The sequence below is a fragment of the Aquarana catesbeiana genome, linkage group LG02 (assembly GCF_042186555.1).
Source record: "Aquarana catesbeiana isolate 2022-GZ linkage group LG02, ASM4218655v1, whole genome shotgun sequence".
Lineage (NCBI taxonomy): Eukaryota > Metazoa > Chordata > Amphibia > Anura > Ranidae > Aquarana > Aquarana catesbeiana.
In genome coordinates, this window is record NC_133325.1 from 670,441,838 (window position 1) to 670,462,654 (window position 20,817).

General features: G+C 38.2%; 1 protein-coding gene across 1 annotated transcript in view; it reads right to left on the reverse strand.

The window, feature by feature from the left end:
- Nucleotides 1-3,091: 3,091 nt before the first annotated feature.
- COL26A1 (collagen type XXVI alpha 1 chain) overlaps nt 3,092-20,817 on the reverse strand; it is a 673,051-nt gene continuing 655,325 nt past the window's right edge. Inside the window, exons 9-15 of the mRNA XM_073616675.1 lie at nt 16,278-16,370; nt 13,567-13,619; nt 11,082-11,144; nt 10,126-10,170; nt 6,422-6,466; nt 4,193-4,277; nt 3,092-3,379 (exon numbers count right to left, since the gene is read on the reverse strand). Coding sequence (XP_073472776.1) covers nt 3,225-3,379; nt 4,193-4,277; nt 6,422-6,466; nt 10,126-10,170; nt 11,082-11,144; nt 13,567-13,619; nt 16,278-16,370 — 539 coding nt within the window. The 3' untranslated portion in view covers nt 3,092-3,224. The remainder of the gene's footprint in view (nt 3,380-4,192; nt 4,278-6,421; nt 6,467-10,125; nt 10,171-11,081; nt 11,145-13,566; nt 13,620-16,277; nt 16,371-20,817) is intronic.

Genomic DNA, 20,817 nt, shown 5'->3' on the forward strand with positions numbered 1-20,817 from the left:
AGTGAGCTAGATGAGTGAGTGAGATGTGAGTGTTATGACCTCATTCGGGAACAATTTAAAATTGAATCTTGTGCTTAAGGGAGAAAAGGAAAATAATGTTAATAGCATTCATCTTTAATTGTCTAAGCAACAGGCTGGATTGCTTAGGCCTCTGACCTAGGTATACTGCATGGCAGTGTTGCCTGAATTGCATGACTGGATGAACAAAATGCCTGGCCTGCAGCTTTAACATACCTGTAGTGTACACACCTCCTGGTGCGCTTTGTATCTAACTGAAAACCCCTTCATGCATAATCTTCCAGGAATGGACTATAAAGTATAAAACAACTATATGCAAATAAGTCAGGTTTCTGGAAATGTTGGTCCTGTGCTGCATTCAAAGCGGTGATTTTAAAACTAGTCAATTTAAATGCATTCAGTTGCACAGTCCTGAAACCAGCATACGACATATTGATCTATTTGCACATAGGTGCTCTGTACTCTAAAGTTTAAAGTAATATTAAGCCCTAAGCTCTTGTTAGCTTAACACATCGCGGGGTGATTTACTAAAACTGGTTCAGACAGAATCTGGTACAGCTGTGCATAGTAACCAGTTAACTTCTTACTTCAGTTTGTTCAATTAAGCATTGACAGTAAAACCTAGAAGCTGATTGGTTGCTATGCAGACCTGCACCAGATTCTGCACCAGTTTTAGTAAATCTTCCCCATTGAGTACCAAAAAAAACATAACATTCCTGGTAAATGAAAAGATATGTGTAAAAAGGTATGTGTACAGCTGACATAATATAATTATTTTAGGAAGGGTGCTTTTGTGCAATACATACACTGGAAGACCAATAAAACAAGAAGCGTTTTTTTTTTTTTAAATAAGATTACTTATTCACGAATATGATTTTAATAAAGAATACATTTCTCAACTGAAAAAAAGGATTCTTGACCTATATTGAATTCATATGACGGCTTCCCAGAACAAGAGCCGCCCCTCTGTCATTTGACAGTGGGCGAGCGGCAAGTGGTTAAAGGCGTTTTTAATGGAGAAACATTTTTGACTATTTTTAATGTAAAACGCTTCTAATCGCAAATGTGGCTAAACGTGGTATGTAAAAGCGGCACAACGGACGTTTTTATAGTCAGTAAATATCTGTCAAGTTAAATTGTTCAGGAGAGTTTTTAAAATGTCCCGTGTACATAAAGCCTTAGGAACTACAGAGCTTCAAAAGGCCTTATTTGTTTATTCAAAGTCCAATACTAGACATTGTCATCAAACATTTGCACAAGAAGATAATAGTCTATGAGTCCTCACATAACATTACATAACTACTCTTTTCAGAACGTGAAGAAAGTGTTAAAATCATGTATTACTGGTGAAATTTTTATTGGAGACATTATTAAATATGTATTTGGTTACTAAGGGCATTATTTAATTAGGAAAAATATTTGGCAAATTCCATAAAATGAAATATATAATACCACTCACTCAAATCAGAAGGAAAATAAAGCAAGAAAATTAATTCTTCCTGTGGGTGACAGGATTGTGATAAGCAAATGAAACCAACACCATGATATTGCACCTTGTTTATGCATTAAAGATAAAGCAATATATTTCAATTCACATACCTACAATGGAATTATTAAAAAAAACAGCCTTCCCTAGCACATGCAATAATAAGTTTGGATTTTGCTTTAGAATTTTGCTGAAGTCTTGCTAATTATTATCGAATGAGTGTTTCGTCTGTAGAACTGAAGCTAGTTATCCATCAGATATTTCAATGGATACTACAGGAACTTAAATTTTTGCAAACTAAATCTTTTTTAGATGTTGAAAATTGTGGTGACTTTCAGGGTCCATAAAGATTCAAATATTTTCTTAAATCACTCTTTGCAGCTCTAACGCAGACTAATATATTTGACACATGAGTCCTTGTCTACCATTCACTATGTTGTCATTCTAAAGGGCTTTATGTCACCAAGGCAGATTTTCATAATCACTTTGTGTGGAACGGAGCAGGATTTAATCGACTGCTGCTCGATTTACTGCTGTCCATGTCCATCATGGAAATAAAATCCTTTCCTCTCTAGTCTGACAGTAAGGGTCAGTGCTTGGTTATAAGTCAAAAAATCTGGCTCCTTCTCTAAAGTGCCTTATCCATATTTTCCTTTAGTTAGTTAAAAGAGAGTACATCAAGGTTAACTATGCATTTTCTTACAACCAGACTCCTAATGCCTTCTTTATAGGAATTTTTGGAAAATGCCCTCCAAAAATGGCAACCAGGAAGTCTGGTTCATAGCCCTGACTTCCCAATTTGAATAGGCAAGTGGGGCAACCCATACTCCACTCCACCAAAATCTAACAAGAGGACTCTCAATATTTTTCCTTCACCATTATGTTGATACCTTTTATTCAAACCACAGATGAGTTGCATCATATCCAAAATATGGTAGCAACTACCTGAATCACATAAACAAAGACAAATAAATCAATTATGTAGTAAAAGCTGCAAAACTACTCATAAAAATGATTTAATGCAAACTAGTTTAATTAATGCCAGTTATATGGCGGCCAAATTCTGGGATTTTAACTGAAATGCCTGATGTCCATAAATCAGAAGGCCACATAAGATAGTAAATGAATGTATTGGATATAATTAAGATAAACTACAGCAAGTACGTTTGAGTTATATGCATAATTGAGCATTTGTAGAAACTTATAACGAATATGTTTTTGACATATAGAAATTTTGAATTGAATAGAGTAATTAAGATGACATTAGAATTTAATATATTAATAGGCACATATTTTCAGTTGTAATGTACTGGTGTACAACATCCTAAATTCCTGAGATCAGTAAGGCTGAGCAAAGAGCATTCATGATGTACATGGTGCAGTAACACTATGCAACCACTACATTTTTAGTTATCTGGTCAAGTCTATTAGGAGATGACTTATAAGTGGTTGCTACAGAATACTGCATGTTGCACTGCATTACAGCTCCCTGTGCTGCCTTACTGAATAAGCCTAATAATGTTGAAAAACAACACATTAAATTGACTGTAGTTAAGAAAGGTGCAGTAAATTAAGGCATTATGTTCCAATTATAATTTCTTGCACTGACAAAACAAAATGTCTTGAAGGCTCTTGCAATTCATCTTTATGCAAAAATAGTTTGGCTTTAATCTGTAGGCTGTATTTTACAAATTCGCAACAACGCATAAGGTCCATATTATCAATTCTGACTTGTTTCACTGTCGTCCAGCAGTGATGAAAAGATATCAAGGGTTTGGTATCTTTGTTGCTGTTCATGTTTCAGTTTTGTATTTCTAGAATTAACAGAGCCTGAATTGTCCTGGCCGGAACCTGCCTCTCCGAAGGCTAGTGTGTCTAAAAAATAAGAGACGTGCATTAATTCAAGAGGTAGAGTTTTGATAGACATCATCATCATCCCCTTTCAGTCTGCTTGTCCCTGGGAAGGAGTGAAGTCATGGGGAAAGTTTGTTAAGCAGGCCAACTTGTTTCACTTTGTCTTGAACCAAGTCCTTTATGTTGAATTGTAAGGTATTCCCATGCTAGCTAGAAGATAAACACTGCCAGGTGCCAGAGAGGGAGGTCACTTGGGGCCTCATCAAAATATTGCTATAGCGCCTATGATCGGTATTTATGCCCCTGATGGGTGCTGACTAAAAACTATTGATTTCAGTTGCCTGGTGCTCTGCCAGTATAGCGGTAAGTCATGTGACCCAGAACTGGAGCACCTCCGGATCTGCTATATACAGCAGATGTCTAAATTATTGACATGTTTTTCCATCCCAAAAAGGCAATAGTTTCTCATTAAAAAAAGTCCAATTAACTTAAGGTATTAAATACATTTTGATAATGTCTACCCAAAGGATATACATTTTACAAAGGTACAAATCAATTAAAGTTTACAAATTTTGTTTTTCTAAAATTAATAATTGGATCAGGGAAAACTATATGAATAACACTAACCCATAGGCTTATGTAGTCACTTATACTGATGAAACATTGCCAGACACAGCAATACTGGTACCTAGAATCCCATTCTCTAAAGTTATTGTGATCAGGTGTGGTAGGTCTGTAGTTGCAGATTAAAACTCTTACAATTTGTGGTAGTTCGAAGTACAAATTTTCTTTGGTAAAGATATTAACATGTAAATTTGATTTGTCTGTACTCACCATGTATTCCTATCATATGCTCCAAAATTAACACTCGTTCTGCTAAAATTTTCAGAGCTTCTCTAAGTTGCTGAACGGCTTCACTCTATGGGAGAAAATGCTGAGTTAATAAAAGATTTAAAGTATAACTAAATCCAAGAACACAAATAGAAACTGCCTGTCAAAAATGTAGTGTTCATGTCACTTTCTGTGAGATGAACTGTTTCTTGTGTAAGCCACTAATCCTATCTCTCCCCTTAATAAAGGCAGACATATTTAAAGTCCTGCCTGGATGGCCACCATTGCTACCTCCATAGATACAGTGCATGTGTTAGGACAGAAAGGGTGTTATTTGCAGGGTTACCATGTAAAATAAAGGGAAAAAAGCCTGAAAAAATTAAATTAATGCCGGTACCTAATCTAAGGACTTGTATACTGCAATATATTACTTTTTCATTACGGGATTTTGATGAACTTTAATTCAGTTTAAACAATATGAAAAAAATCTAGTAATGCAACATTGCAAAATCAAACTAACATTGTTGTACCAGTTGACATGTCTATTGTTTTCTCAGCTAGACAAGGTGCTAAATTCACTAAGCTAAAAATTCTGTGTTATTTGCCATAATATCATGTGTCATTTTGTATTTTGATTATTTTTTATCGTGCTTAGCTGGCCATACATGGAACTGAAGTTTCGCCAGTTCAGTAAGGACCGGAAAAATATCAATCCATGGACCACTGTGTACGAACAGAAGTTGATCCACTAATAGACTTCTGATAAACCACCCTGTTTATATTTTATTGGTCAATTAGCACTGCAGGCAATAGGCTGTAGTGCTGATCAGTGTATTCTGATGGGGAAATCTCCATGCCATCAAAATACAATAGCACCACCACCTCGAATGTGTATATTGGGGAATTAAGTAATTTTTTTTTCTTTCAACCCACTGGTTGATCAAACAAAACTGACTCATGTATGGCCAACCTTAGTTGCAGAGGTTCTTAACCTCTTTATGAATGAGCTATATCCAAATGATGGCTACAGCGCGGTCACACATTTCTGGAAGGGCATCTATTGACGTCCTCCCATGATCGCGCTTCCCGCGTGCCCCCTGTGGTGCGCATCAGCAGGGATCTGTAATCGCTGAGTCCTTTGGATACAGTTGATCACAGATCGGGGTAAAGAGCCAATCACAGCGACCCTTTACCATGTGACCATATGTGTCCATTCACAGCTGATCACAGCGTGAACAGGATTTGCGCATGAGGAGAGGAAAGCCGGGAATCTGAAAGCCCCCTTTAACAAACGCCCCTTGTGATATCATTGGCCCAGCATGCTCTGGTCGGTGACATCACAAGGGGCGGGGTCACACGCTGACGTCATCGGGTGACTTTGCTCCTTAGCTATTTAAGACATGTCAGATGGAGGAGCAGGCATGCGGCGGGGAGTGTTCAACTAAGTTGAAGGTTTTTTTATTTCTTTTTTCAGGTCCAGCGGTGGCGGAGGGTGGTGTGATTGACGATGGAGCTACATAGGGGGACATTGTTTCTTATTTTTTAATAAAGGAATTGTCAAAAACTAGTGTACTGGCTTTATTCACTTTTAACACTTTTTTGGTAAATGAGTAGGGATCCTACTCATTCACATAAGGGGGGAATTCTAGATTCCGATTCCCCCTGCCCGCAGACCCCCATAACCACAGCCCAGGGTTGTGGGGAAGAGGCCCTTGTCCCCATCAACATGGAGTGGGGGGCAGAGCAAAGAACCCCCCCCCATGTTGAGGGAATGTGGCCTTGTATGGTTCGGGGGGGCATTGGCGCACCTCCCTCCTTTTCTGGCCTGCCAGGCTGCACGCACGGATAAGGGTCTGGTATGGATTTTGGGGGACCCCACCCTTTTTTGAATTTTCTAATGCCGGCATTGTTTTGTTTACTTTCAGCTGTCAGTGCAGAAGCCCGCTATATATATGTATATATATATATATATATATATATATATATTTGATGCCACTGTTTTTTAGATTTGCAATTACTTTCTTGCGTCTCCCTCACTAGCATGCCCCAAGTGTTTTTTATAATATAACATACTTTACACAGTCACCGTGTAATGTCTGCAGCAGTTCTGGGAACCTAGGAATACGGAGAACCAATTTCCAGGGTTCTCAAGAAACATAGGAATCTAGAAAAGATGAATCTAACTGGAATCAACGAAAAACAGTGCTTTGAATCAGAAAAAAACATACTTACATCTTCTCCTTTATGCCCTTCTTCTCCTTTCATGCCAGGTTCCCCCTAAAGAAAGATGCAGCAACATATAGTAAAACAACATAAAACTGTTAGCATTCATAAGGACATATATTATGAATTTGAGCAATACAGCACTAATTACAGCACCAAAATACTATATTTTTGATTCGATCTACAGGTTAATTATTTTTTAATTTATAGTGTATAAAACTGTAGGTTATACGTTTAGTGTAAAACACTCTTGTATGTTAGTTTGGGAGATAACTAAAGTGAATCTTTACACAAATTAGTGTGTGAACAGTATCAATCCCTAAAATAAATCAAAAGAATTTATTTAGCTCAGTGGTCTCCAAACTGTAGCCAGGGCAGATTGTGGCCCCTGCTTGCCTTTATCCATCTCTTGGGGCACTATTCCATCCACTGACAACAAAGTTGAGGCACCATTCATCCCACTGACACCAATATTGAAGCACCATTCCTCCCACTGATGCTAATGATGGGGCACATTTCTCCCATTTATACCAACAATAGTGCACTCTTATTGCCACTAAAACCAATGAAGGGGCATTGCTTACACTCACTGACGCCAGAGCATTTTCTACTCACACTGGCCACAGTCTGCCCCCCACCCAGTCTAAAGGACAGTAAACTGGTCCCTTGTTTTGAAGGTTTTGGAGATCCCTGATTTAGCTGGATATATTGCACTGGAAATTATTTATTGTTGGTGTCATAAACACACACTGAAGGTTATTCATATTCTGTGCTTATTATTTATTATCTATGGCTGTTTAGAAGCTTCTTGCACTGCACATTCACACTTTCAAATATCTGTATACAATGTAGTAATATAGGATTGGAGGTTACTTTTTATTTATTGTTTTTTAGGATTAGTCTAGATTAGGGGGTCTCAAAACTGTGGCCCACGGGCTACATCCAGCCCGCTAAAAAGTTTTTTTTGGTCCGCAGCAACTGTTCATAAAAATACCTCCGCTGGCAGGCATTGGATCTAACAGTCTGTATATCGTAATTCTGAGACAGGAACATTCACTGCCTGCCTCGCCCAGTCCCCAGCATAGATTTCCTGCACTCTCTCCACCATGGGTTGATAGCTAGCAGCCAGCAGCCTAGCATCCTATGACGTATTGCCCCTCCCGCAGCTTTTACAGGAGGACCGGATTTCCTCTGTCCAGATATGTTACTCCTTCCAGTTTTAACCCTGCTGCTCTGCACCCTAAATGGGGGCTCTGCTGGGCACACATAGATTCAAGGAAGGACTGTGTGGGACACATATAGATATAAAGAGAAGCTCTGCTGGGCACACATGGATGTTAGGGAGGACTCTATTGAGCACACATCGATGTAAAGGGACTTCGTGCTGGGTACTCCCAGAAGTAAGAGGGTACTCCAATGGGCACTCCTGGATGTAAAGAGGGACTCTGACAACTTGTATTCATTGATCAATACTGGTGGCTAGTCATTTGCTGTCTGCCTGCCTTTTTTGAGCCCAGTTTCCAGAGTTCACATCCTCTTTCGAATTAGTGATAGTCAGTGGATGTGCCAATTTATTGCCTATGCTTTTTCACAGTCTTAATGTTTAACCACTTAAGGACTGGCAATGTCCCTGCAATGTACATTAAAAACCACTTCAGCCCCAGAAGATTTGGCTGCTCAATGACCAGGCCATTATTTGCGATACGGCACTGCGTCGCTTTAACTGACAATTGCGCGGTCGTGCGATGCTGCACCCAAACAAAATTGACGTCCCTTTTTCCTCACAAATAGAGCTTTCTTTTGGTGGTAGTTGATCACCTCTGCGGTTTTTATTTTTTGCGTTATACACAAAAAAAAGATCGACAATTATATATATAAAAAAAAAAACAATATTTTTTACTTTTTGCTATAATAAATATCCAAACAATTAAATTAAAAAGAAAAAAACATTTCTTCCTCAGTTTAGGCCAATATTAATTTGACTACATATTTTTGGTAAAAAAATTGCAATAAGTGTATATTGATTGTATATATAAAAGGCGCAGCGCTGGATATAAATAAACAGTGAAAATTATTTTGTTATGTGCAAATGAAGACTGTGCACATTAATCACTAAAATAATGTCCATGAATATTTCTAATCAAAGTATAAATAAACGTCCATAAAAACAAGTGAAAAAAGCCGCTACAGATGTCTGGCTTCCACCGCTGTAAAACCCGTCACCAGAAAGATAAAAGGCTTACCGGACAGCCTATTAAGAAAGGCATGAATCAATCTCCACCTCGGATGCTGTCCCTTCTATGGATGGATCCTGCTGTGAAGTGCTGGATGGTTGATCTCAGATCCGTCAGCCATGGAGGAGAGCCGATCCCAGCGGTGATGGATATCCAGAAAGGAAGAAAAAGATGCTCCGATAGTGTAGTTGGTAAAACTATTGGTTTTACTACACTATCGGAGCATCTTTTTCTTCCTTTCTGGATATCCATCACCGCTGGGATCGGCTCTCCTCCATGGCTGACGGATCTGAGATCAACCATCCAGCACTTCACAGCAGGATCCATCCATAGAAGGGACAGCATCCGAGGTGGAGATTGATTCATGCCTTTCTTTAAAGGCTGTCCGGTAAGCCTTTTATCTTTCTGGTGACGGGTTTTACAGCGGTGGAAGCCAGACATCTGTAGCGGCTTTTTTCACATGTTTTTATGGACGTTTATTTATACTTTGATTAGAAATATTCACGGACATTATTTTAGTGATTAATGTGCACAGTCTTCATTTGCACATAACAAAATAATTTTCACTGTTTATTTATATCCAGCGCTGCGCCTTTTATATATACGTTTAGTGGTGCCCCCTATCAGGGTTATAGCGTACAGCTGCAGGATACCTCTTCACAGGTTTATATTATATATTTGTACACCTTAGCACAATATATAACTTTTCACAGGTTCATATAATTTTTATTCACATCAATTTACACCTAGCGCAAATTTTTTCCTTTTAGAATAATCAAGTGTATATTGATTGCTTTGCACAAAAGTTATAGCGTCTACAAAATAGGGGATAGATTTATGGCATTTTTATTATTTTTTTTACTAGCAATGGCAGCGATCAGCGATTTTTAGTGGGATTGCGACATTGCGGCTGACAAATCAGACACTTTTGACACTTTTTTTGGGATCATTCACATTTATATAGCGATCAGAGCTAAAAAAAAACACGATTACTGTATAAATGTCACTGGCAGGGAAGGGGTTAACACTAGGGGGCGATCAAGGGGTTAAGTGTTCCCTAGGGAGGTGTTTCTAACTGTGGAGGCAGTGTACTGACAGGGAGTAAAGAGAGATCGCTGTTCCTGATCACTAGGATCTCTCTCTACTTCCCTGTCAGAACAGGGATGTGTCTGTTTACATTGACAGATCCCCGTTCTGGTTCTCTGAGGAGCGATCGCGGGTGGCTGGCAGACATTGTGGCCACCGCCCACTTGCATCGGCTCCAGGGTCACGTGTGTGCGCCCCCTATACTCCTTAAAGCGGCTGCCGTACAGCTACGACGATTCGCGCAGGGGAGCCAACCTGCCATCGTGTAACGACGGCGGCTGGTTGGCGAGTAGTTAATTACAGAAATAAAAAGTGTCTAGACTTTGCAACTTTATGAATGTTGTTGCTATCTAAATATTTAAAATGAGGCAGAGAGAGTGATTTCATACTTACAGGAGGACCTCTAGGTCCTTGCTCTCCTCTTAGCCCTGATTCACCCTGGTAAAAAAAAAAGTTTGTATACATTCAGTAAGCATAAATGTTTTCGAAGAAATAGGTTATATATATATATTTCCTGCAAAGCTGCTCTTAAAGACAACTATGAAGGCTATAAATTCATATCATTTACATCACATAATGATTCATTGATTACTGAATGTCTCATAGCACTATTCATAACAAAATGATCACATAGTCTCTTTATGAATTAAAAACTGTGCAACAGCTCTGGGTCCTGAAGAAAATAAGCTAATTCCCATTGTGCAATAGAGATTTATTCTGCAATGTTCCTTCATAAGCTCACAACCAGCATGATGTTGTGGATGGGTGCACACCTAACTCTTAAGAACTCAGGGGGGGGGTTTAATTATTACCTGTAGTATAAATGAGATATAATTAACAAAAAATATTTTGTTAATTTATAATAATATTTATAACAATTTTCCATCCTTACCTCTTTCCTTCCTCCCTACTTTCCCTTTTGTGGGGTCAGCTGTGGGACCTGATTTTGCACTGTGCTGAAGTGTGTAGTAGACACATTCCAGCGCTGGCTGCACTTACTGTAGAGTAGACCACTAACAAAAGTTAACACTGATAAAACCTCGAAACACATCGGGCTCTACTGTACAGCTTCCCTCTTGCTGGAACAGTTTTTGTGGGGATAAGTGTATCTTTATGAATCTGTCTTATATCATTGCTGTATCATCATCATTGGAATCTTAGCATCCGCTTTTTCTTTGTTCTTTTATTGATTGTCATGTCCTTTTTAACTTTTTGATAAATAAAATATGTAATTATTATCCATACCTTGTTGATACATTGTTTCGAGACTCCTGCCCTTCAAAGTCCCACCAAGAGGAAATTCCCCATTGTATACTTAAGTTTAAATAAATGCCTTTAAAAATTCTTACCCTGTTTCCTTGTTCACCTTTCTGGCCCTTTGCTCCTTGCTGACCTGGAAGTCCTGGTTTACCCTAGAAACAATGGCATAAAAAAATATTACTATGTACTAAGATACTGTATAAATATGGATAGAACTAATTTACCAAGGGGCTAATCTTTAATTGTGTTACTGGGCTTAACATTGCCTGTACATATTTAGATATGTTTATGTTGTAAATAATGGTGTTTTTAGTTTTGATTAATTTTTATGACTCCACATACACAATGATCCAGTGTGGTAAGTGGGGTCCCCCAGGGATCTGTCCTGGGACCAATTCTGTTTAATTTATTTCTAAATGATATAGAGGATGGGATAAATAGCTCAATCTCAGTATTTGCAGATGATACAAAGCTAAGCAGGGCAATAACTTCTGCACAGGACGTGGAAACCTTACAAGAAGACGTAAATAAAATAATGGGATGGGCAACTACATGGCAATTGAGGTTTAATGTTAAAAAATGTAAGGTAATGCATTTGGGTGCTAAAATGAAGAAAGCGACTTACTCACTGGGGGGAGAACCTCTGGGGGAAACCTGGATGGAAAAGGACCTGGGGGGTCCTAATAGATGACAGGCTATGGCAATGGCTTGCAATGCCAAGCTGCTTGCTGCAAGCAAAGCCAACAAAATTTTGGCATGCATTAAAAAGGGGATTTACTGCAGTGATAAAATGATAATTCTCCCACTCTACAAGACTCTGGTCCAGCTGCATCTGGAGTATGCCATCCAGTTCTGGGCACCAGTCTTCAAGAAGGATGTGCTGGAACTGGAAAGAGTTTAGAGAAGGGCAACAAAACTAATTAAGTGAATGGAGGATCTCGGCTATGGGGAAAGACTACAAGCATTGAACTTTCTCTCTAGAGAGGAGACGCTTGAGAGAGGATATGATAGCGATATACAAATACCTTACTGGTGACCCTAGCATAGGGAAAAATCTTTTCAGTGAGAGGGAGTTTAAAAAGACACATTGCCATTCATTGCAATTGGAAGAGAAACGGTTTAACCTTAATCTGCGTAGAGGGTTCTTTACTGTATCAGCAGGGAGCGTCGACAGGTTAAAAAAATATTAGATGGGCATCTTAACGATCACAACATACAGAGCTATACGATTTACTATTGACATAAACACATGCACACACACACACACGCCACAGGTTGAACTGAATGTACTGGTGTTTTTTTTACTAAACACCACTCCCTCTCATTAACATTGCATGGAGAGGACATATTTTGTAGGTAATTTGAAGTTGAACTTAATTGTATCTGAGCACCGAAATTGGAAAATGCTATTTCATTAATTTTAATCTGCAAATCTAACTCACCCATTCATCCACGTCTCAATGCTTTATTTTATTAGGAAATCACTTTGCAAAACACTCCCTAACATTTCTAGTTGCAGCCATCTTGAGTAAGGGCAGATGATTCATGTAGCATTTGCTTCCTGGAATCCATCTGCCCTTAGGTCAGGAATGCAGGTCGGAGGGTGAATTTATCTGAGAAAACCCCTCCTCAAGATGAAAGAAACAAAATGTTATGGGAGACTTCTGAGATGAATGACATCATTTTGGCCTAAGCCAGAAACATAAAAGCAACTGAAACAAGGAAGCAACTGAACAAATGTTAAAAAAGTTTAAAACAAGTAAATATAAAATACCTTCCAATCTCTTTACTAAAAATAGCAGCAGCAGGATTAAAATGAATAATGTTGACTAAGAGAGTAAAGTTCCGCTTTAAAGAAATGGGAAGGCTTGTTATATTGCCCTATATAACATAAGCAGAGGTCACAGGAGACAGGACAACTCTGGATTTCAGGCAGAATCAACATACATTTTTCACACTATTGAATAGATATAAAAAACACTTTCAATGGTATAATTACAGCTCAAGAGGGAGCAAAAAAGAGACTTTCATTGTTAGGGTTTACATATACTTGAAACTAATCTTATATTTTGCCTCTGTAGGGCAAATCAAAAGATTTACAGCTCTCCCCAGCTGTACATGATGATCTTCTTTTCATCATTTAGAGCTGAAAATTCTCTTCCAGGCATGTCACATAGGAGCAAGGGAAGTGAGTCATGTGCTTCCACATACCCGGAAGTACTGAGTATTTCCCTTTGCTCCCAGTGACTGAATAGAGTGGCAGGGAAGCTAAAAGAGGTTGAGTAGGGTAGCAATAAAGTCATAAAAGGCAAAGAACAGGTTTACTTTTATTATCATCAAAATTGTTTCCCTTTTTTATTCTATATTAATTTTAATATTTTCCTGATTGCACAGTTGAGTGCTGACAGAACAAGCTGCCAAGAGGAGGTGGTCTTTTTTTTAGTATTTATTTTTCTTTGAACTTTACACTTGAATACCAGAACATACTGTATGCATGTATCTTAACCATGGATTTGCCCAGAGTTCAACTTAAAGAGTGTAAAATGTTCCCAATTTTTCTCTACATACAATTACCTGAGGTCCTGGAATACCCATTGGCCCAGCTGGTCCTCTAGGTCCTGAAATTCCTAAATCAGAATATCACTAATTATCAGAATGTAATCATCTTATTTTTACTGCATTATACATCTTTAAAGGTTAAGAACAAAAGGTAAATAACATATATAAAAAGTCAATTACACATAAGTATTAGTTCCTGTAATTTGATAGATAATGACATCTACAAGGAATTTGCAAAATTTCCATTTGCTTGCATGTGTTTTCTTTAGATATTCTGGTTTCCTCCCACACTCCAAAGACATGTTTTTATCCCTGGATTGTTATAATAAAGTCTCTGGACCTCTTACTCGGGAGTGTGTGGTCATCCATTTCTTCTGTCTTTAACTCCAAAGACATGCTGGTAGGTTAATTGGTTCCTGTCTAAATTGGCCCCAGTATGTGTGTGTACAGCAGCTCTCAAAAGTTCCACTCGTCTGCTCTCATTAGGAGAATGGAAATATGCTGAGGGCGAGTGCATCGATACCAGCAGAGTGCCGGCCGCGCGCACCGCTGCATTCTCACGTGATGTTGCGATGCCTGCTCCCGCCGCTGTGTGTTCAAGGTTGGAGTTCATGGGTAAAGACAAGATGGCGGCCGGCGCATCCTGGACCCCCCCCGCTGTCTGTGACAGGGGTAACTAAACAGCAAGAGAGAAAGTGCAGGGAAGAGGCGGACCTCGACCACTGCTGTATTTCAATTCAAGTCAAAATCAACATTCAAGCCAGCAGGACCTCCCACCTTGGTTTCAAATATCCAATATGATTCCCTGTGGCTCAACTGTCTAATAAAATGACCTCCTCTTCAGTGTCTTTTAACTTTCTCAATACACCTGAACTTCAAGCCCCTGGAGTCATGATTATGAAAAAGTTTGAAATGCCTAGATACATTATGCATCTTTAATCTTTTTTTAATATTTATTCACATGCTCCCCTAATCTGACATGAAGTTCCCTAGAGGTCTTGCCTATATAATGGAGACCACAGTCGCACTCCAGCATATAAACAACTCCCTGTGTTGAGCATGTGATAAGATCATTCATTTTATATTGTTTCTTAGTAACTGAGGCAGTGAAATCTTTCCTTTTTTTATTGTTAACCCTTGAGTATTTGCAGGCTGTACACTGTCCACAGGTGTAAAACCCCTTCAAAAATTAGAATAATCTACTCTTAGCTTGTATAGGTGGATCAATCACTCCTGGGGCTAGACAGTCACGCAAAGAGGGGGCTTTTATATAAATAAATTGTGGACGAATAAGTAATAAGGGACCAAAAATTTTATCTTGGACAATTTTTCTGGACTATCCTTTCAAATTTTTTTATAATGCACATTGTAGCCCAGAATGAATTTAAAATTATCCTGTGTAGATGAATTCTCCCTAACTTGATTTGAAACCAATAAATTCCTGTCCATTAACATGGTTTTCTCTATCTCTTGGTTTAGAGTGGTTTTCTCATATCCTTTTTGTTGGAACTTAGATGATAATTCATGTGACTCCTTCAGGAAGTCATCCTCCGACATACAATTTCTCTTCAGCCTAATGAATTGACCCCTAGGTATATTACACAACCACATTTGATTATTTTATTACTTTATTAAATGTTTGCAAGCAGAGAGCACTAGATGTCTCTTATTTATTCCTATATCTCGGGATATTGGTGATCATCTGCAATATAACTACCCTGATGGGATTTCTGTGTATTAACTCATCTGGCATTTCCATAAGATCCACAACAGGAAGACTACTGTGACCACGCTCCTGGCTTTTTGCCCTTTATGGGAAAGCCTGTTTGACCCTTTGTTAACGCAGGGGTCCTGGCGTCGAGGCATAGAGTGTCTAAGGTGGAGGTTTACACGTCTGACACGGAGTCCATTGTTTACAAGGCACATAGTCACTTTGTTTGGAATTCTGTGTGCTTTCCTATATGAATTTTTACCTCATGAACTCTAATTAGCGCTGCACTATTTTCATATTGTAATGAAATATGATTGCTGGTATTGGTTATTTAAATTTTCTCCTTATTGCGATCGGCAATCATATTTAATTGATTTGACGGTGATAAATAAATAATAATAAGAAATAAGGATAAAATATGACAATTTACGAGGGCGTGTTTAGGGGTGGGATTAGGGATGGGACACAGTAGGGGTTGGGTGGGGCAACTAGTGGCGTGTAATTCTTAAGGCCTGGCTAGTAGCTCAGGACTTGAAATTTTGAGCCCTGTGTATATATTTATAGTATGCATGCATTTGAGATAAGGACCTTAGGTTTCAAGTTCCTTGAGGGCAAGGGCTTATGTGAATGTACAGCATGTAAAGTGCTGTGTAAATTGCCACTTTTGTGTTTACTTTTTTTCTTGTTCAAAGAATTTTATTAAATTAAATTAGTAGAACTGTGTACAGACATTGTTCAGATCAGTTCAACAACATGCTGCTATACACATGTGAAACAGTATAAAATCACGCAAAAGTTTCATGCATTGTAACAACCTTAAAAACTTGTATTTACATTTTTTATTCTGAGGCTAAGCTATATTTCTTGTTGCCAACCACTTCTCAATTCAGGTATCAACTACTTCCCACATATAATATGCCTATTTTACAGTATCATACATGCTCACGAAACATGCATATGTGACATACAATCTTCCAATGCAAATCATGCAAAGACTGGTATAATGTTCCAATACCAGGTGGTCCAATAGGGCCTGGTGGTCCACGAGGTCCTGGAAGTCCAGACATTATTGTGTCTGTGAAGGTCGATACTATATGCGAATCTCCATCTACAAGATAATATGTGAGAACACATTAGAAATATGGCATGAGACAAAAACCAAGCTATATAGTCTGAACACTCTAAAGGCACATGATCTTTGTAAATATGTTTAAGTATTAAAAAAATAAATTGATCAAAATTAATTTTAAAATAGTATTTGTATGTTGCATATTAATGGGAGTGCCTATATTATCCCAATTTTGAGATATAAATGATACCTTAAATTACCAATTATAGTAAGGGCTTACTTTTTGTAATAATCGCCAGCCTTATTTATTCAAGGGTAATCAAGGTGTTAAAAAACAAAGCCAAATTTCTAGGCTGGCATGCCTCCAAATGGTCTCTAATTTGAATATACTGTATACCCTAATTTGAAGACCCTGCCAGGAAGATGTTAAAAAGTGACCAGTGGAATTCATTGAAAACTCCGGGATGTAGTTTGGTAAGGTTGTTTGCGGCTTAGCTCTCCCAGTTTTGGACTACAAGGTGCAAAAAGAAATATGGAGTAAAGAAGAATTGTCTCTGACTGCTGTGTACTTCCAAGTGTTCTACTCCTTCAAACATTTTGAATACAAAAGATGAAGTCACATTGCGCAACTCGTATAATAGAATTGTTTAATAACAAAAAGTGTTGCACTTACATGTACCAAAGGAATGCAAAGGCATAAAATCAGACAGCTAACAAACAAGCTTTAGCCGTGGTGTCATCCAGGCAGCTTCGGTGTGATGATGTCACAGACCTGACTCCATCTGGTGGTGGAGTTTGTGCCTTTGCATTCTTTTGGTACATGTAAGTGCAACACTTTTTGTTATTAAAGGATTTTATCAAAGGAGTTGCGCTATGAGACTTCCTCTTTTGTATCCATTCTGAGTGGTGTAGTTCACTTGGGAACACTATAACTTTTGCGCAAACCAATCAATATACGCTTATTGCGATTTTTTTTACCAAAAATATGTAGAAGAATACATATCGGCCTAAACTGAGAAAGAAATTTGTTTTTTTATATATTTTTTGTGGATATTTATTAGAGCAAAAGTAAAAAATATTGCTTTTTTTTCAAAACTGTCGCTCTTTTTTTGTTTATAGTGCACAAAATAAAAAACGCAGAGGTGACCAAATACCACCAAAAGAAAGCTCTATTTGTGGGAAAAAAAGGACATCAATTTTGTTTGGTTACAACGTCGCATGACCACGCAATTGTCAGCAAAAGCGATGCAGTGCCAAATCGCACAAAAAGCTCTGGTCAAGAAGGGAGTAAAATCTTTCGGGGCTGAAGTGGTTAATCACCACTGGGTTTTTAATTTTTTTGCGCTACAAATCAAAAAAGACCGATTTTTTTTTTAAATGCAATTTTCTTAGTTTTTGTAGTAAAATTTTGCAAACAAGTAATTTTTCTGCATACATTTTGACTAAAATTTATACTGCTACATTTCTTTGGTGAAAATAACCCAAATCAGTGTATATTATTTAGTCTGTGTGAAAGTTATAGAGTCTACAAGCTATGGTACCAATCATTGATCTACTGACAGCCTATCTTATTTCTTGAGGTCCTAACATGCCATGACAGTACAAATATACCCCAAATGACCCCTTTTTGGAAAGTAGACCATCCAAGGTATTTAGAAAGAAGCATGGTGAGTTTTTTGAAGTTGTAAATTTTTCCCACAATTTTGTGGAAAATTAAGAAGTTATTTCTCACACATAGCATAGACATACTAGCAACTACACCCCAAAACACATTCTGCTACTTGTCTGAGTATGGCAATACCATATGTGAGACCTTTTCACAGCCTACCCACATAGAAAGGTGCAGCATCCAAGAAATACTTCGGGCATTATCCACTTTTAGTCCAAGCCTTCTTCTGACACTTTTTGTTTACAAGTAAAACATTTTTTGCTAGAAAATTACTTAGAAACCCTAAACATTATATATGTTTGTAGCAGAGGCCCTAGAGAATAAAATGGTGGGTTTTACAAAATTTTATGTCACACAGTATTTGCGCAGCAGTTTTTCCAACACAATTTTCCACACTAACGCATAAATACATTTTAATGAATTTCAATGCACACAAAGACAATATACCATATTTTTCGCTCCATAAGACGCACCTGACCATAAGATGCACCTAGGTTGTAGAGGAGGAAAACAAGAACAAAAATATTCTGAACCAAATAGTGTACTAAAATATTTACCAGTGCCCATGAAATGCAGCCTGGCCGGTGTCAAAGAAATGCAGCCTGACCATTGCCATAAATGCAGCCTGACCATTGTCATAAATGCAGTCTGACCATTGCCATTAATGCAGTCTGAATATTACCATTAATGCAGCCTGAATATTACCATTAATGCCTTTTTTTCCTTCATATTTTTTGGGGAAAAAAAGGCGTTTTATGGTCCGAAAAATACAGTAATATATATAAAAAGTGAAAACGGGCTTATATCCACTACCTCGGCGCTTATGAAACCTTCAACTTTAAAACATCTAAATATTTCCAATATTTCCAAAAGATAGCAGCCGCTTAAATTCGTAAACTGAATAAATAAAAAATAGTAAATGTCCACAGGGACCTCAATAGGTACCTATATACCATAGCAGCGCTGCTGTCATTAATTGTTATGACCAGCTTTTATACGATATTCACATGTGAGAAAAGATGTATAGCAGAGGGTGATAGCCAGTCCAAAAGACACAGATGGTGGGATAAATGTGGAGTCTGTTGAAGTGCACCTCACACCAGAGATCCTCAAACCGTGCGTCGTACTCCCCCTAAGGGTTCACACTCACCAGAGAGTTAAAAACATCAAGCGTTGGAATGTTTTTAAATGACTGTCATCCTCCTTTCCGGATAATGTCAGCACTGTAAATCGTCTCCACCGTGTGCTCGGATAAGGGAAAGAAAGGCTACAAATAGCATAATTCTGTTTAAAATCCTTTTATTACAATTTCAACTGACACACTTTAATACAATCCAGCAGTATCCAATGCTACACACTGTAGCGTTACTCGCAGCACAGAATTTAAGATTTCATCATTCCAATGCTTGATGTTTTTAATTCTCTGGTGAGTGTGAACCCTTAGGGGGAGTGTGACGCATGGTTTGAGGATCTCTGGTGTAAGGTGCACTTTAACAGATTCCACATTTATACCACCATCTGTGTCTTTTGGACTGGCTATCACCCTCTGCTATACATCTTTTCTCATATGTGAATATCGTATGAAAGCTGGTCATTGCAGTTAATGACAGTAGCACTGCTATGGTATATATAGGTACCTATTGAGGTGCCTGTGGACATTTACTATTTTTTATTTATAAAGACAATATAATACCTAAACTTTTGGTAAAATATAAAATATGGCGTTGGGCTGGGTAAATAAAGCATGTCATGCTTTAAAATTGCACACGCTGGTCAAATGACGCCAAACTTTGGTATTTAAAAATTTTCATAGGCAATGCTTTATAAGCCTTTCTTGGTTACCAGTTTAGAGTTACACAGAAGGTCTGGTTCTAGAATTATTGCTCTCGCTCCCATGTTCACGGTGATATCTCACATGTGTGGTGCGATCGCTGTTTACGTATGCGTACGAGACTAACGTGTGCGTTTGCCTTTGCACACGAGCATGGGGGTGCTAACATTTATTTATTAGTGGGACACTGGTATATTGACATATGTTTTTGTGCACTTGTACACTGACAGATGTTTTTGTCCACTGGCGGACACTGACAGATGTTGATGTTGCAATGGAACACTTGGAACACTATTGCACTATTGCATATGTTTTTGTGCACTGCTACAGATGTTCAAGGGACACTGGAACACTGTGACAGATGTTTATGGGACAGGGACAATGGTGACAATGGTGCTTGGTGCACTGTGCGGGGATGGCTGCAGTCTGTGTGATGTGTGACAGCTCTCTGTGTAAAATTATCACTTACAGAGAGAGCTGTCAACACAGGCTGCAGCATCCCCCCCCCGCAATGAGCTCTGCCCCCACCCCAAAGCACCTTGTCCCCATGCTGATGGGGACACAGGCCTCTTCCCCACAACCCGATATATCCGAAACTTAACCAAAAATGTGTCTAAATTTATATTCGGACCGAAATGATTTGCACATGTCTAGATCACATCTGTCCTGAATGTAACCCATTCATGACAATTGAAAACTTTGCAGTTAAAATGATCTTCATTGTAACAGCAAAGAAAGTGTAGAAAAAAAGAAAATCCCTAATCATCTCTGAGAGTAATACTGTGTTACTATAGTGACACTGAACTACTCTGATGAAAGTATTTAAAAAACTAAATTGTAAAAAATAAATAATAATTTGTAAATAATTTAAAAAAGTAAAAAAAAAATAATGAAAAACAATCTACTTTTTTTTACATACTGTCACCAGTCACTGTCCCTAATCACTGCCACATCAGTTATATGATGATGCTGTATTGCACTGGTGA